The 16,943-nt window shown below is 42.3% G+C and overlaps 1 protein-coding gene across 1 annotated transcript; it reads left to right on the plus strand.

Annotated features, from left to right (window-relative positions):
- Positions 1-1,757: 1,757 nt before the first annotated feature.
- LOC121182642 (potassium/sodium hyperpolarization-activated cyclic nucleotide-gated channel 3-like) lies at positions 1,758-16,667 on the plus strand. Its single transcript, XM_041039253.1, has 8 exons — positions 1,758-2,413; positions 6,636-7,059; positions 7,892-8,053; positions 8,951-9,169; positions 10,309-10,455; positions 11,216-11,456; positions 12,683-12,847; positions 13,736-16,667. Exons 1-8 carry the CDS (start codon positions 1,758-1,760, stop codon positions 15,301-15,303), a joined length of 3,582 nt encoding a protein of 1,193 aa, XP_040895187.1. The 3' UTR covers positions 15,304-16,667.
- The last annotated feature ends 276 nt before the right edge of the window (positions 16,668-16,943 follow it).

Genomic DNA, 16,943 nt, shown 5'->3' on the forward strand with positions numbered 1-16,943 from the left:
AAAGAAAAGTAGTAGCAGCACATTGCATATCAAGTCCTGTATTTACAGTCTACGGTAGCAGACTATCAGCATTGCAGAAAATCTTGAAACTCTGCTGAACTAACGTTTGTCTCTCTGTCATGAGGAAATATTTTGACAGAAATAAACTGTTCTCTTTTCCCAGTCATTTGGCATCACGCCATATAAAAATGCTGTATGGTTTAAATCAGTTCAGTGAATCATACAACTGTAATGCATCCAGCAGCCCTTTTGTCAAATTAATTTGCCATGTGGGTCTGTGCCAAGAAAGTATTTCACCAGTTTTTTATATGACTGAAAATGTCTTCTTTGGGTTATAAAAATGAAACTCTGCAGACACTCGGAGTATGAATGCATCAGCTATGGAAATAAGTGGCACAGTAGGTTGAAGCTTAATGCAACATTTCAGTTTTAAATCCCACATTAAGCACCAAAGGTTTGACAAATCCACCATTACCAAGGAAAGCATTGAGCATTATGCACAACGACTTCTCTTCACTGCTCAAGCTGCAGATTCCAAGGCTGATCAGAAGATGCTAGGATGTAAAATTGGAGACAGTTAATTCCTCTGTCCATTTTAGATATTTCAGCCCTTGTAGTATGTTGTTTTCAAGGAGTCATAGATTAGATATCGCTTCTAAAAAAAATTCCCCGGGGTTTGTTTGTTGTATTCTGTTGTAATTTTACTTGATGAGTGAGTTCATTAATCTCTGAGCTGTCATTAGACTTGTGCATGACAGTTTTGATCCATTTTGTGTAAATGAGAGCACCAGGATGGACATAAGGCTTCAGCAGTTCATAACAATTATAAGTAATCCTGAGGCTAGATATCTCTACATTGGGTTGTTCTGACTCTTGTTTTAATATCATAATGTGTCATAAAAGCCAAAAGCAACTTCTGCGATATATACTATCTACATGATGCAGGTATCTTAAATATCGTTCATCAGGCTACAGATCATCAAAGTGTCCAACATAAATTGTCTGCGGATTATGACACAATACATCAGTATTCAACAAACGTGTGTAAGATGATGCATAAAGACCAGCCTGTGCATTCACTGACATCCCGTCGTTTTCTCTCAACTACTGAACTATCAACTCCAAGGCTGGATAGCATCCTTGAATCATCCCCTCCTGTTGTCCTGACTGGGCGGGGTGAGGCGCGTGTGCCATCCTGGCTCCTATGGCAACCCGATAGATTAACTCCATCAATAATCACGTTATTAGAAGACAGGAGGCTGATGGATCAGTGATTGCAGCGCTCTTTGACTGCCGGTGCCAGCTGCGTGCATGTGTGTCATCACCTTGCACTGACAGAGAGCTCCGATATTTTGGGGAGGTGGAGATCATGCTTTGTCATTGAGAAGCTCAGCAGCACCAGCAGCAGCAGCAGCAGCAGCAGCATTATTCTCCCACTCCGGCACGTCCGACACTCAGCATGCTGCATCCTGATGCGCTCTCGTCTGCACGGTGTGGGGTTACCTGGATTTACATGCGTTTCCCTTTTACCGCTTTTACATGACCGTCGGATTGAAGCGGACACGTATTGTTGACGCATCTCAATGTTTGAACCCGGGCAGAGAGGCACGTCCCAAGTGTCAAATAAGATACGACCTGTCCTGCGGATGCGCCGTCACTGTTTTGCCTCCAGTGGCACCCCAAGTATATGAGATTCATGATTTATCCCTCTGTTTTCACGAGCTGTCCTTAGAGTGCATTTCTTCTCCTTCTTCAAAATGGAAAAATTCCAGTCTTCCATGCGCAAACGGCTGTACAGCTTGCCGCAAAACATTGGGCAAAAACCATTCGTGATTGACGAAGGAGACAACGGCGACAAGGACACTAAGAGGAAAAGTATTCGGCTAAAACATTTGTCCTCTCCGTCTCCAGCAAGCAGTTGCAAGAGCATTGAGGAGGCCAGGAGCGAAGACTTGGAAAGGGACGTTACTGTGAAGACCAACTTGAACGGGGACTGTCGCGTATTTAGAGGAAGCATCTCTTCCATCACCGGGCGGCATCCTCCCGGGTCAGATCCAGCGGAACAGCGGCGCCTCATCCCCGAGGCGGATGTCGGTGTGAGCGAGAGTTTCCGCGGTGAACACGGCCCCGGGGCCCAGCAGCGGGCAACGGGTGGTCTGGGTGGCGCAGCCGGGCAAGCATCTGTGTTTGACCAGTCAAGTTTCATCAAGTTGGAGGGTGCCGAACAAATAATACCCGAAGATGACCGGCTCTACCAAGCCGGTTTCATGCACCGGCAGTTTGGGGCAATGCTTCAGCCGGGTGTCAACAAGTTCTCCCTGCGGATGTTGGGGAGTGAGAGGGCCGTGGAGCATGAGAGGGAACGAGTAAAGTCTGCTGGCTTCTGGATAATCCACCCCTACAGTGATTTTAGGTAATTTATGTGCCAAAAAAACTTTATTCACAAGCAGTGTTGTCTTACAAAAAAAGTGCTGCAGTGATCCTGTAACATCAGGCGTGTTTGGCCTACAGATGTAGGCAGAAAAAACTGATATAACCTAATTTTAATGAGACATAAAACGCCATCAGATGTAATAAGGTTACTATTAAAGCCACGGAACAGATTCACACTAATTCCTTGTACATCAGGAGTATTTTTTCTTTGATCAGTGTGATGATATGATAAGAACATAATAATCAGGAGTGTAAGCCTGTGCAGAATAGGTGTATCACAAGCTGAATGTGCCTCAGTAATCCTTACACACCTTGAATAGATAAATGGCTTTGTTTCTGAAAACAATCCTTTTCTCAAGACTTAAGAACACAGCACAGGCCGTTCTTACAGGGAATTTGATGTACCATAAAGGAGTTGACTGGCGTACAAAATCCTCTTATAAGCACAATGACAGCCACATTATAATTATACATATGTAGGATGTAAGTCCCTCTTTTGTTTGGCCCAGAGAAGTGTGTATGTGTGTGTGTGTATTTGATTCCATCTACACAAGAATAGGCTATATGGTTCTCAAACCAACCCACTGTGTGTGCACTTTTCTCTATCTATGAATTTAATGTGTGCACCAAACTAAGCCAAACTGTAATTCCCTAATTTAGCAGCCGTGCTGTGGTATGCATACATGCATGCACGTTCTACAGTTCATTGCATGCTGCATACAGACCAGCGTTCTGTTCATCACTGCCATCAAAGGATTTTCATGACATTTAACCTTGAGGCTCACTGTCATCATATTTTCACCGGCCAGTTGTATGCCGATGTGTGTCACTGCAGTTTTTTTCCACTCATCTGAATTACACTTTTTTTTTTTTTTTTATCATTTAGCGAGGGCAGTGGATTACAGAGAGTGCAGCAGGGGCTTGGAAATGGGGTAATCAAAATAGGGTAACATGACCATTCAAGATATTAGAAGCACACATCAGTGGAGATTATTACAGCACAATTAGTCTAATGGAACAGAGACGGTGTGGACAGGGAGGGGACACACCACAAAACACAGAACACTGAGAGAGCGAGAGAGAGAGAGAAAGAGAGATTGAAATGAAAATTATGTTGTGAGGAATCAGGCCGCCCAGCTGTTAACTCTGTGTATGAGGTGTCATTACTCCATGCCCGGTTTAGGTCACACTTTGAGCGGGAGTGGGGTTTTGGCGCCTGGTGTGGGCATCTTAAGGTGAACACTTTATCCTGCAGATCCCATTTTAAGCTCCAAGTGTAAACCTTTGCACCATTACAGATTATTTGGGTCGTTTTGGCTTATGAGACACTGTTAAATGGTCAACTTCAGTCCCTGAGATCTGTAACAATGGTGGGCAGACATACTGTGTGTTTCCATGGCCACTGTTCAGCAGTCCAGTATAGTGTAACCCATCTATCCTCTCCTTGGATCTCCTTTGTATGAACACAGTCTCTCAGTTGTTTATATCGTAAGTAACTGCTGTCTTTTATTAAAGCTTTCTGTGACTACAGCAGCAGACATACTGAACTGGCACGCTCCGTAAATATGGTTAATATGATTGCTGGTGGCCCTGAGCCACAGTACAGGTGTGTGTTAAGCCACTGAGCTGCATGCAGGCTGTTGTGCTTCAGCTGTGCTCTGGCAGCAAGAGATAAGTATCTCTAGTACAAATGTGATCCCTTTTTCAGCTGTCCTGATTGATCTAAGCTCCTTTCACCATTTTAAGCCTTTTTGTGTTCACTTTGCTTGTAACTCCCGCTCTTTGTGCTCTCATGCTCTTTAACGTAGTTGCACTCTGACCCAAATAGTGCAAGATTCTTCCCTGGACAGTAGAGGTCCAGAGACCCCACAACTGTCAGCTTTGTATTGATGGTAACACCAGATTACACCAGCAAGTTGTCTGTTCTTTGTGGGCTGAATGCTGCGTGCACAGTCAGCTGATGAGCAAACAGGAAGGATGGTCTGCAGGGGACAGCAGTAATGCACTGTCCCCTGCAGACCTTTTTTTTTTTTTTTTTTTTTTTTTTTGGTCCAGATGTTCCAGGGTTCTGCAGCACACCAGTGACGTGTGCACAGCAGTAATGCTAACTACTCAACATCTGGCTGATGGGAGCTGACTTCTGGAGATGACATGGATTCCCAGGAGATAACGGTGGATTTAGCCAAAGAGGGGAAGTGCAATTAGGACCAGTGTGTCACCACAGAGACAACAGGCAGATGAAGAGAGGAATGCAAATGCTTTGTTTGGCAGAGAACAACAGAAAGCTGATTAGAACAAATGGTCACCCTGCCCTCACCAGTTCACTCTTTTCGTGATGTTCTCCTGTGAAGGTTGGGTGTAATGTTTGATATGTCCTGGTCACATCTTAACTCTTGGGTTGCCTCCTTCCCAGACCTTTGTTTGAGCCCAGAAAACAATGTCAGGAACACAGCTTAGCTCCCTGTGGTACTTACGGTGTTTCTTTACAAAGTGCTTTGCAACAACCATACTACACCTTTCCTTCACAGTCAGTCACATCCAAAGAAGGTACTTATACCTGTTAACAAGATGGCGGGACATTTGTTCAAACTGCATTTTTCAAAGCACTGCATTTTCTCTGAGCTACATCCTTACCTTCTCTTCTCTTGAAGGTATCAAGCGTTCAGTTCGCACAGAATAGGGCGGTTACTTTATGTACTGCTGTCTCACATGCTTACTTTAAGTGGTGTAATGCACACCCCCACCCCCACGCAGTTTGTGCTGGCCTGGTAGGTGTGTCAGGCTCCTGTTGGATCGATCAGTGGTTAATTAGGTCTCTGAAATGGATCCGTCATGCAATCACACGCATTCATGCTTTCTCAGCTCACATACACATACAGACTCAAGCTAGTAATTGGTAAACAAAAGCTCTTCATATCTTGGCTGGTCTTTGTGTTGAGCTTTACATCACTGCACTGTATGTTTCCTGTGATGCTGTGAAGTATTCACAAACTAAAATATTCCTAATTCAGCTACTAGAATTACAATTGCAAAAAAGGAAGCAATATTAAAGTATTAAAGGCAAATTGTGATCAACAGTATGTTGTCAGATTAAGTGATGTGTTTATATTCTAGCTGGCCATAATTTGATCTGTAAATAAACCTAAAAGATTTGAGGAAATGCATTGACTGGAGTGTCATGACTGTGTTGGTTACTGTAAACACAGCTAAAAGCAGCCATTTTTTCATGCAATTATAGATGAAACTGAACACACTGCTGCTGATACTTGAGGATTTAGTTTAGTTATGAAAATCAATATTCCCTCAAGAGCAATTCAGATGAATTCCAATAAACCATTTTCCTCTCTGCCCCTGTGGCCAGAAGCCCAGTAACTGGACTGAATTGGTGACCCACTGTTGTTTTCTTGAATCACCCTATGTCTTGCTTTGATAATGGTTATGCTCAAGTAGATTGTTTGGATTGTTTTTGTTCATTTGAACATAAATCTCCTGGATTTTTAGTTGTAGTGCGAGACTGCAAGTTGCACAGGGATTAATTTCTATTTGAAGTTCTTAGATGTCCAGAATTGCTTTGAATATGCAGCACATACTCAGTATGCATAAAGACACGGTTAACTCTGACTAAATTTAGACTAAGATAAAACTGGTGTCTGTTCATAATCTGGTTCTGTCTCTGAGTTTTTGCACAGTTTGATTTAATGATTACTCACCAGAAAGATCAAACGACTGACAATCGGTACTTTTACCAGGTCTGCAGCTATTTTCATGATCGATTAATCAACAGATTATTTTCCTATTTGATCTAAAATTGTTCAGAAATAGTGAAAAATGCCCATTCTGTATTCCTAAAGCCAAACTTATTTATATTCATATTTCTTATTTTTCTGACCAGCAGTCCAAATGTAGCTGCTGAGGGGGTGTTTGAGGGGTCATCCCTCCACAGATATCTAATAAAAGCATGAAAATGTCCCAAAAATCGAATTAAAATCTGCAGATTTTTTATAACTGAAAGTACATTGATGCATAGTGCCTCCTGGAGGTCACTAATACATGGAGATATTAAATATTCAGCTCAGTTATTCTGTCAAAGGTGTGAGAGTGAAGTTTATGATGATTTATATGAGGACTGTTTCTGGGCCTAAATGACTTTGGCCTGCTGTTATCTAGAAATGGGAGTAATGTGTGTTTTCGCTGTGTTTCAGGTTCTACTGGGATCTGACCATGCTGCTGCTGATGGTGGGAAACCTCATCATCATCCCCGTGGGCATCACCTTCTTCAAGGACGAGCACACGCCGCCCTGGATCGTGTTCAACGTGGTGTCGGACACCTTCTTCCTCATGGACCTGGTCCTCAACTTCCGCACGGGCATCGTCAAGGAGGACAACACTGAGATCATCCTGGACCCTCAGCAGATCAAGATCAAGTACCTGAAGAGCTGGTTCGTGGTGGACTTCATCTCCTCCATACCTGTGGACTACATCTTTCTCATTGTAGAAACACGCATCGATTCGGACTTTTACAAGACAGCCCGCGCTCTGAGGATCGTCCGCTTCACCAAGATCCTCAGTCTGCTGCGCCTGCTGCGCCTCTCCAGACTCATTCGCTACATCCACCAGTGGGAAGAGGTAGATCTTTCAGGGATAAGCTTGGATCTGGACTTTAAAGTAGCTAACAGTGCACACCTGGTTGGATCTTTGGGCGTCTTTTCGATGCTCTGAAAACAGTTTTAACCATTTTTTTAAAAAAATGTGAATATTTTTTCTTTTACAATTGTACATTGAATGTTCTTAGGTTTGGAACTGCTGGTTGTATAAAAAACACAAAGACACCACTTTTGCCTCTTAGAGAATAAGACAAACATTTTTCACAATTCTCTGGTATTTTATTAAAGAAAACAAATTAATCTCTAATGATCATTAGTTGCAACCTTACTCTCAAATGCTCCTATGAATGAAGTGCTAAACATATCAAGGTTTCTCTTACACTAGCAGATTTCTCATAGCCTGTACTCTTGTCTGGATTATTACTTTTTCCACTTTCTGCGTCAAGGGAAAACATGCTGCTTTTTGTAAAAACAAATGTCTGCATTCTTAAATCTATAGAGTTAATTTGTTGGTTCTCCCCTGAGGCTCACACACAATCAACTTACTTAATGACAGATATTTTCCTGCATTATCTTATTTTTATAATTCCAGCTGAGGCTAACATTCCCCATAGGCCATTAATGTTGCTTGCAGATGGTTACGCAACACTGAAACAGCCTCTGGTGGTCTATAGAAGATTAAAAACTGTGTGGTCTGTTATAGGACCCCTGTTTTCATTGACCCATACAGCACCCACTGTGTATTTCAAATCCTATGATTGCATGAGAGAGAACTGAAATTTTCTAGATTTATTCACAAAGAGATGTGCGTTGTGTTCTTTCAGTTGCATTAATGCTGATAATCTGTGCCACAGGTTTTCCATATGACCTATGATCTGGCCAGCGCCATGGTGCGTATCATGAACCTGATTGGTATGATGCTGCTGCTGTGTCACTGGGATGGCTGTCTGCAGTTCCTGGTACCCATGCTGCAGGACTTTCCTCCTGACTGCTGGGTCACTAGAAACAAGATGGTGGTAAGTGGATTATTTATGAGTCAGATAGCATCCACATGTGTTCCCCTTAAATGCCCTAAAAACCTAGTTTTTTTTCAGGAGCCTTCTTACTGCGAGTACTTGAAATTTTTGGGTGTTGGTTGTTTCACATGCAAGATTTTCTGTATTTTTTTGTGCCTTGAAGTGGGCAAGTCTCAGCTGACTAAGGTGATGTTGCATACTTCCACACACCAATCAGGATAATCATTATCAATAATCATATTTACAGCTGTAACGACTAGTCAATCTATTAGTCGATCAACAGAAAATCATCGAATTCATCATACTTTGAAAATTGATTTATTGTTTAAGTTGTTCCCTGGTTTCAGCCTTTCACATGTGAGGATTTGAATCTTTTCGTTGTCAGATATAATAGTATACTGAATATCTTTGGATTTTGGATTGTTGGCCAAATAAAGCTATGTGAATATATCACCTTGGGCTGTGGGAAATTTTCTGACATTTTAAAGGCCAAACATTTAATTGTTTAATCGAGAAAGTAATTGGCAGATTAATCAGTGATGAAAATAATTAGTAGTTAGTTGCAGCCCTAATCATATCCAAGTATTTATGGATTAGTTTTATTAATTGCGGGTCGGAGCACAGAATATATTAATAGGCATACTGGTAACTGAAATAGACTTGCACCAAAGAAATCAACCAGGACAGTAAGTCAGCATGCATGCATGTTTTAAGGTGATGTTTAATGACAACCTGAGCTCCTCAGCACGGTGCTTCAAAGCCAACAAACCTGGAAAATAAAGGCCTCATCACCTGTTGATCTTAAACTCTGAAAAGCCTCACACAGACGTGCTGCTGCATTAATGTTGTGGATATTGATAAACTTTCCTTCTCTGTCCTCCTCCACGTCGCTTACAGAATGACACCTGGGGTCAGCAATACTCCTACGCCCTGTTCAAAGCCATGAGTCACATGCTGTGCATCGGGTATGGCCTGTACCCCCCTATCGGCATGGCTGACGTGTGGCTCACCATCCTCAGCATGATTGTGGGCGCTACCTGCTTTGCCATGTTTGTGGGGCATGCAACTGCACTCATTCAGTCTCTGGACTCCTCCAGGAGGCAATACCAAGAGAAGGTGGGTGGTCTTTTCCTGCATGGTTGATATTTGTCATAGAAATATCTACTTTCTTTAAGTCCAAGAGAGTTGAAATCAGTGGTGGAATTCTACTTTGTACTTCTATTTCACCACATTTCAGAAGAAAATATTATTAGTTCCTATTTACTTTTCATATTAAGGTTTTACATACAAATAATTGGTTTATAAAATTTGATGCATTGTTGAAGATTAAATTAACCAACAGTATATAAAGTAGTGAAAATGAACTCTGCCTCGACAAACCTCACAATAGTAGTAATAGTGAGTGCTTTTACTAATTTAAATTTGTAAGGATAGTAAATTCTTTTACTTAAATAAGATTTTGAAGGCAGGATTTTTACTTGTGATGCATTTTTCCTTTGTGGTTTTGCTTCTTTTACTTAAGGATCTAAATATTTCTTTCTTGGCTGATTTGGAATATAGTGAATATGGTGATATTAATAAGTGACGTGGAAAAGTGAAAAAGCATTTTATCCAGGAATTATGTCAAGACTAAACATACCTTTTTGTTTGCAAAAAAACGTTTTTAACCCACATGTTTAAAGGTGACAAATCTGTACAATGTGCAGTAACCAAAGGTCTGCACTACATTTAGGTGTGAAAATGACAGATGAAGGCTATTAATAAATGGGAAAGGATAGAGCGGCAGAGTGTTGTGCATTTTTAACATAGAAAATGCAGACAGACATTGGAAATGGCCAAATCCAGATAATGAAAATGAAACAGAGAATTACAGCAGGATGTAAAATACATAGGTACATTTTTGGTACTTTGCTGTTAGAGTACACCGCTGAAGGACACAGTAGTTAATGTTATTAGCTGCAGCCTGCAGAGCACAACTGTATTTGTCAGATGGGGCAGAGGCACAACATTGCACTGTGGGCAGGTTTCACAGATGGCCTGACAGTTGACTGTTAACATAATGAGACACATTATAGTCCACCTCTGAGCCAACACATCAATCAGTTTAATATATTCATTTTGACATGACTTTGCATTTTGTCTTAGACACAAATGCAGTTACATTACATTTACATGTGTTTCTGTGGAGGCTGTTCCTTTAAATGCTTTAATTATATTTTATGATTTTAATAATTGGACTTGTGTTGTCTTTACAGTATAAACAAGTGGAGCAGTACATGTCCTTCCACAAGCTCCCGGCTGACATGCGTCAAAGGATCCATGATTACTACGAACACCGTTATCAGGGCAAGATGTTTGATGAGGAAAGCATTTTGGAGGAGCTGAATGAACCGCTGCGAGAGGTCAGATTTCATCCATGATGATGTTTCTGTCTTTACAGTGAGGCTGCTGTTGATGCTGCGCATTAATTTTGGCACCGATGTGTGCCTCAACTAAAAAACACATCGGTACCCTGAACTCCTCTGTAGCATTTATAAACAGCAAACAAACATCTAATAAATAGAACACTCTGTAATGCAGTTGTAAGCACTTATAAGTGTTTATGTCAACAACTATGTCTGCTAAGAACACCTGTGAGTGGGGGATGTTGTATAAACAGGTAATGAATGACAGTATAGTAAAACAGACACACATAATATGAAATTGAGTTTATAATTGTTGACAAATACTCTGCATTAATAAACGCTTAAAATGTCCTTATATCTGCTTACAACTAGCAGTCAGTACAGTGTCTTATATAACATTTACTAAATGTTTATATACTGCTTGTAAATGTGGAGACAGTGAACCAAATGTTTTTTGGTGCACAGTGACAAATATGTGAATTAATGAAGTGAGCATCCTTGCTCTAAATTGTTTGTTACACTTAATTATTTATGTAATCTAATATGGCTCTCTTACTTGGCACGATAATGTTAATAGTCATGTAATCTGATTAGTAATGGCTGGAGACTGTATGAGGACAGAGAACCTCATTAACAGAGCACTAAGCTGTTAGCTGCCCTGCTTTTATAATGATTGAAATGTACACACACAGTAACACTGACATTTGTGCCGTGAAGGCTTTGCCTTTGCTAAAATCTTTTTTTGTGTCTTCTGCAGGAGATCATCAACTTTAACTGTCGGAAACTGGTGGCCTCTATGCCACTGTTTGCCAACGCTGATCCAAACTTTGTCACCTCCATGCTGACCAAACTGCGCTTCGAGGTCTTCCAGCCGGGTGACTACATCATCAGAGAGGGAACCATCGGCAAGAAGATGTACTTCATCCAGCATGGCGTCGTCAGTGTGCTGACCAAAAGCAGCAAAGACACTAAGCTCTCCGATGGCTCTTATTTTGGAGGTAATATGCTCACACAACCTGCTGTGTGCACTGCATGCTAATACGTACTGTGGCTGGCAGTGGGTCAGTTTGAATGTATGTGAAGGAGTGGTGATAGTATGATTTGTTTTGATTTATTTTGCTCAGGCACTCAGCAGATTAACTTTGCAGACTATTACAGCTGGGAAAAATTGTCCACATCATCTCCTTAAAAGGGTTCAGGACTAAGAGGAGCAAAGCTTTGTGTTCTTTGATTCCATCTGTGGGGTTTTCCTTTTGTTAACATCATATTTAAAGCTAAAATCCAGAGCTTTCTATTTGCTGTTGCCTTTGTTATGTCGTTCCAACCTGTCATTGCCGATATCCAGCTGTGCAGCAGAGTGAAATGTCAGTGACCAACTAGGAAAGACAAATAAATAATTTACTTTACTTACTTGCATTTTCAAACTGTGTGAAAGTGTGATCCAATAACCCCCAAAACCTTCTGATGCCAGAGTAGGACTTCTAGCTATATTTTAATGTGTCACCATACTCCAGAATACATTTTAGGTACAAGAACGCTATGGTAATCACTAAACTTTATTCTCCGTACTTTTGTTCTATGTATTTTGGCTTAAAGCTGCTAAGCACAGCTAAAGACCCACACGGATGAGAAAATAGTAAATGAGGGCAGAAACCATCACATGGCAAATAAATATCTCAGAAATCCCATGTTGTCATGTGTGATAAATAGATTAAATCGATAAACAGGACACAGAGAGACTGTCTGTGACTCTGTGACTCTGTGTGTGTGTGTGTGTGTTTATGTCTATATCCTCAATATGTCTGTCCTGAAAAATATGTCTACTTTTTTTTTTTTTTTTTTTTTTTTAAATGGCGCATTATTTTATTTTTCTGATCTGGCACGACAGATGAGGCCAGGACAAACTGTAAGCTGCAGAAATTGCATTAAGTGCTCCATCTGTGGGGTTCAAAGGCATCGGTCTTTTCGTGTTTTATCGTCTCACACTAATAAAACCATTTTTGCTTTTCCTTTTATGAATGGATCTAAAAAATGTATGAATTCTGTTGCAATGTATCACACAACTTGTATGAGAAAAGGGGAAAATAACCATCCGACACTTCATTTTAACTACTGCTTTTTAAAATTATTAACATTAATCTCTGGTTCTCTTGCACTCAGCGGGAAGTCTTTTAAAGAAACAGTGCCAAGAATTTAATTTTTGTTTGTTCTTTCCTCCCTGCAGAGATCTGCCTGTTGACCCGAGGCAGGCGGACCGCCAGCGTGCGAGCAGATAACTACTGTCGTCTCTACTCTCTGTCAGTAGACAACTTCAATGAGGTGCTGGAGGAATATCCCATGATGAGGAGAGCCTTTGAGACTGTGGCTCTCGACCGCCTGGACCGAATCGGTGTGTTCTTTGCCAAGAGATCAAACCTGTCGACAGTATCCAATTTCACGTTTTACAGAATAATATTTATTATTTTTCTCTCTTTCTTCCAGTGATGGGAGAAGTACTCTGATCCTTCCCTTAAGTTAACGTACCAATATGACAATGTAAAAATACTGTTTTACAAGTAAAAGCACTGCAGTCAAACTTCTATTTAAGCAGAAGTACAGATGTATTATCAGCAAAATGTATTACTGTAGTATCATTTGGGACTGATGCATCTATTCGAAAGGAGTGTTTTAGCTGTTTAGATGTTGCTTGTTTTAACTTTTATGGAAGTTATATTGTCCAGTCCCAAGGGTCACAAGATGAATCTGAGGGGTCGTAAGATTAATGAGGGTTGGAAAGAATTTCTTTTTTTTTTTTTTGGTCTTGAATTAAATGTTGGAATATTGGATCATTTTAACTCTATGGACCTTAAACATTTATTTAAATTAATCTTTGAATTTTAGCGGAGGGAATGTCACTGCTGACAAATTATAGACACGTGACATCGGGCCTCAACCAGACATTGTTTTAGTGAAAACCAAGCCAAAAACAGTCGGAGCTGCTGGGTTAGTCTTTAACAATGTGTTGTATAGTATGCAGTGTAGTGGAATAATTATAGTGGAGCTGAACTATGAAGGAGCATAAAATGGGAATAATCAAGAAAAGAGCAAGTACCTCAAAGCAGTACTTAAGTACAAAACCTGAAAAAAGTTACTTCACCCCTGTGAAGATGTTAGTTGCTCACAGGTAGACAGAGAAATTATGTTGTATTCTGACTGTTTTGTGGATAAGGAACAGGGGATTTAATATATGTATAGTAATATGTAGTATGGCATGGCCTTATTTCTCTTTTCTTAACAGGGAAGAGGAACTCTGTTCTTCAGCATAAAGTCCAGCATCACCAAAGTTCTGGCACACTAAACCTCCAAGAGAATGAGATCATCCAAAGAATAGTGCAGCACGACCGTGACATGGCCCAGTGCACACAGCTGATCCAGACCAGCACCACACAGAGCCTAAACCCTCCCCCTGCCCCCCCATCACCCACCCCGGTCATCTGGGCCCCGTTGGTTCAGGCCCCGCTCCAGGCTGCTGCAGCCACCACCCCTTTGGCTCTGGCCCTAGCCCACCACTCCCAGCTTCCTCCCATCCTCTTCCACCACCCACTGGCACCGGGCTCTGGTTCTCTGAAGGACCCCACCAGCCATCCAAAAAGAGTCCATGTTGGAGCAAACACCTCCAGCAGCTGTGGTTCAGGGCCCGGTTCTCCTGCCAGCTCTACCAAATTCCGCTTTGGGGTTGAGACCCCCACACTGGCGCCCCTCAGGACACTGCATCTCTCCACTGGGCCTGTGTCGCCTACACTGACGTCCCAGCCCATCTTCACCAGCAGCCTGCAGCCCCTGACTCCTCTGCCCACACACCAGCCCCCACCCCATCCTCCCCACTCCGGCATGGCCTCAGTCTTCCCCATCAGCCAGGCCACTGTCTCCTACACCTGCGCTGCTCAGCTCCACTCCCAGCCCTTCCACGGTGCTATGACCACCCCACCCCACCCGTTAGGTTTACTCCAGCAGGGGGCGCCAGGGAGGCTAGCAGGGAGATTCCCAGCCCCCTCCGCCTCCACCATAAGCCCTCTGATCTCCAGCTCAGTCGGCCCCATACTAAGCCACCTGCAGCAGGCCTCTCACGCCACCCTGCAACAGATGGGGTCCAGTCATGACAGAGCAGGCAGGACATCCAGTGGTCTGAACCTCCCACAGTTTCCCTTCATCACCAGCACCCAATCCTCCAGTGGATTTATGCAGCCAGTGTCTGCAGTCGGAGCCGGAGCCGCTGCCTCTCTGGCCCAGCACAGCCTGGCAGGCCTCCAGTCTGTTTTCCTCCCCCAGGTTCTCCCCGAGCACTCGGCCCTCGCCTCTCTGGCTCAGTATGGCTCTGCAGAGGCCTCACCCTGCTACACTCCTCCGGTCCACAGTCCCAGCATACAAAGCCCTGCGAAGGGAAGGACAGTTTACCACAGTGAGCTCCCCAGCACCATGGGTTCTCACAGCCCCCTAACCCCTCAGACCTCATGCCCTGCCAGGGTGGACTGTACCCTCAAGGAGAGGGCAGAGTCCTCGGTGGATCTCTTTACCCAGGAAATAAAGACTATCTCAGGCTCTCACAGCTCTATACACCAGGAAAGGCCATTGACCATGAGCGGCGCCTCCAGGGGAGCAACAGGGGCATCGAGCCCCTTCTCCTCCCCCTTGGCTGTCAGTAAACCCTACAGTCCGATCCCGGGTCATGCTACCCCCGTCAGTCGGACACATTCAGGGCCTGAACCTCAGAACCAGTCTGCAAGTGTCCGTTCTCCCTACGCTAGATCCCCCAGTAAGATATTAGAGACCGAACACAAACAGTCCAAACTGCCCTCCAACTTGTGAGGTTCAGACACACCCTCCTTTAATGCCTGAACAAAAGGGAGATCACCTCCTTCCTGGCATTGTTTTAACCACTACTTTGTCAAATTTTGAAGTGGGAGGGTGTGTTTTTCTAATCAGACTGGAGATCAGTGGTTTAATTTTTAATCAGAGTGAATGGATCATGGATAATAATGGACAATGATGGATATTTTTTCTACAGGATATTGTTTATTTGAGTATAGTAATAAATAAATAATAAAAGACGGATATATATATAAGTATATATATATAGCACCTCATGAAAATACCAGTCGTTGTATGTATTGTATTATAACCACACTTTGTGATTAGTATTTGTTTAAAAACCCATTGTTCATCAATTTTCTGTAACCTTTTAGTGACACCTGTTTGGTTGGAATTTTGTCCACAACTGTATCCAGTTATAATTGAAACCAAAAATTATTGTCCTTATTTTATATCCTTTCCCACTACGGAGTGTGTCATGTGAATGCAAGTTTACCTCTGAAGAGATTTGAGGAGAGACAGACTGTGCACTTTGCTCGTTTCAGAGATTACCTAAGGTGAAGGTTTGATGACGGCGTGTCTTCCAAGATAGCGTTTCAGCAATATTGCACACCCGAATGGGTCACACCAATCAGATCACATTCAAAAAACACTGAAATAATGAATGTAATGTAATGTTTGTTTGTCTGAGTGGGAGAAGTGGGATTCATTTTGAATGTGTTGAACATGAAGGCGATGATAGTTTATTTTTTTGTTTTTTGTTTTGAGATGACGCACACATTTCTGTTTTGTTACTCCCCCCTCCACACACACAGCTGCTTTGGCATGTGTTGAGTCGCACAACTGATGCCAACTCATTTCTGTCCGACAATAACTTCGGTAAAGAGCATACACCTGAGCCAGGGTTTGTGTGCCACTAGCATAGTATGCAATAATCTGTGTTTTTTTTTATGGGTATACAAAGGTACTGTGAATTGAAGCACTTGATGAGTGAGATTCTGTTTTTAGTTAGAACAGATTAAAACAAGAAAATTAAATATATTAAAAAGCAATTGTGGATAATCAAACATCCTGAAACCAGCGATGCACTAAGATTGATCTGAATGTTTCTTGCACCAGTCAAAGGGCTAAAAGCTGTTACTTGGGCAAATGGTTAATAAGAAACCCTGATGGGTCATATTGCTGCATATTTACCTCTTTCATTGTACATTATTTGATTGTAAAATTTGACATTTGATGTTGAACAATTGCTGCTTTGTGATGCTATGCTGAATCAATACGATGTGTATTACTGACTGCTTTTTAAAAAAAAAAAACAGACTCTTGAATCCTACTATTGTTAATAAGTTCATGTGTTTAGATGATTCTCTCTCTCTCTCTCTCTCTCTCTCTCTCTCTCTCTCTCTCTCTCTCTGGACCTGCAGCTGGCAATGAACTGTAAGCAGCTAGCTGCTCAGCAGGTCAACCCATCGAAGGATCCCGTCCAGTGGCTCTAGCTGCCTGGCTACTGACCCAGAGGTTTGCTGTGGCTCTGACCCTTTCTCCCCCAAGGGAGGAGAAATACCAGTCAGTCACTAGCCAGTCACTGCTATTGGGCTCGATCGATTCCTCATTACTATTCTCCTCCAACCCCACAC

This window comes from Toxotes jaculatrix, chromosome 5 (genome assembly GCF_017976425.1).
Source record: "Toxotes jaculatrix isolate fToxJac2 chromosome 5, fToxJac2.pri, whole genome shotgun sequence".
Classification (NCBI taxonomy): domain Eukaryota; kingdom Metazoa; phylum Chordata; class Actinopteri; family Toxotidae; genus Toxotes; species Toxotes jaculatrix.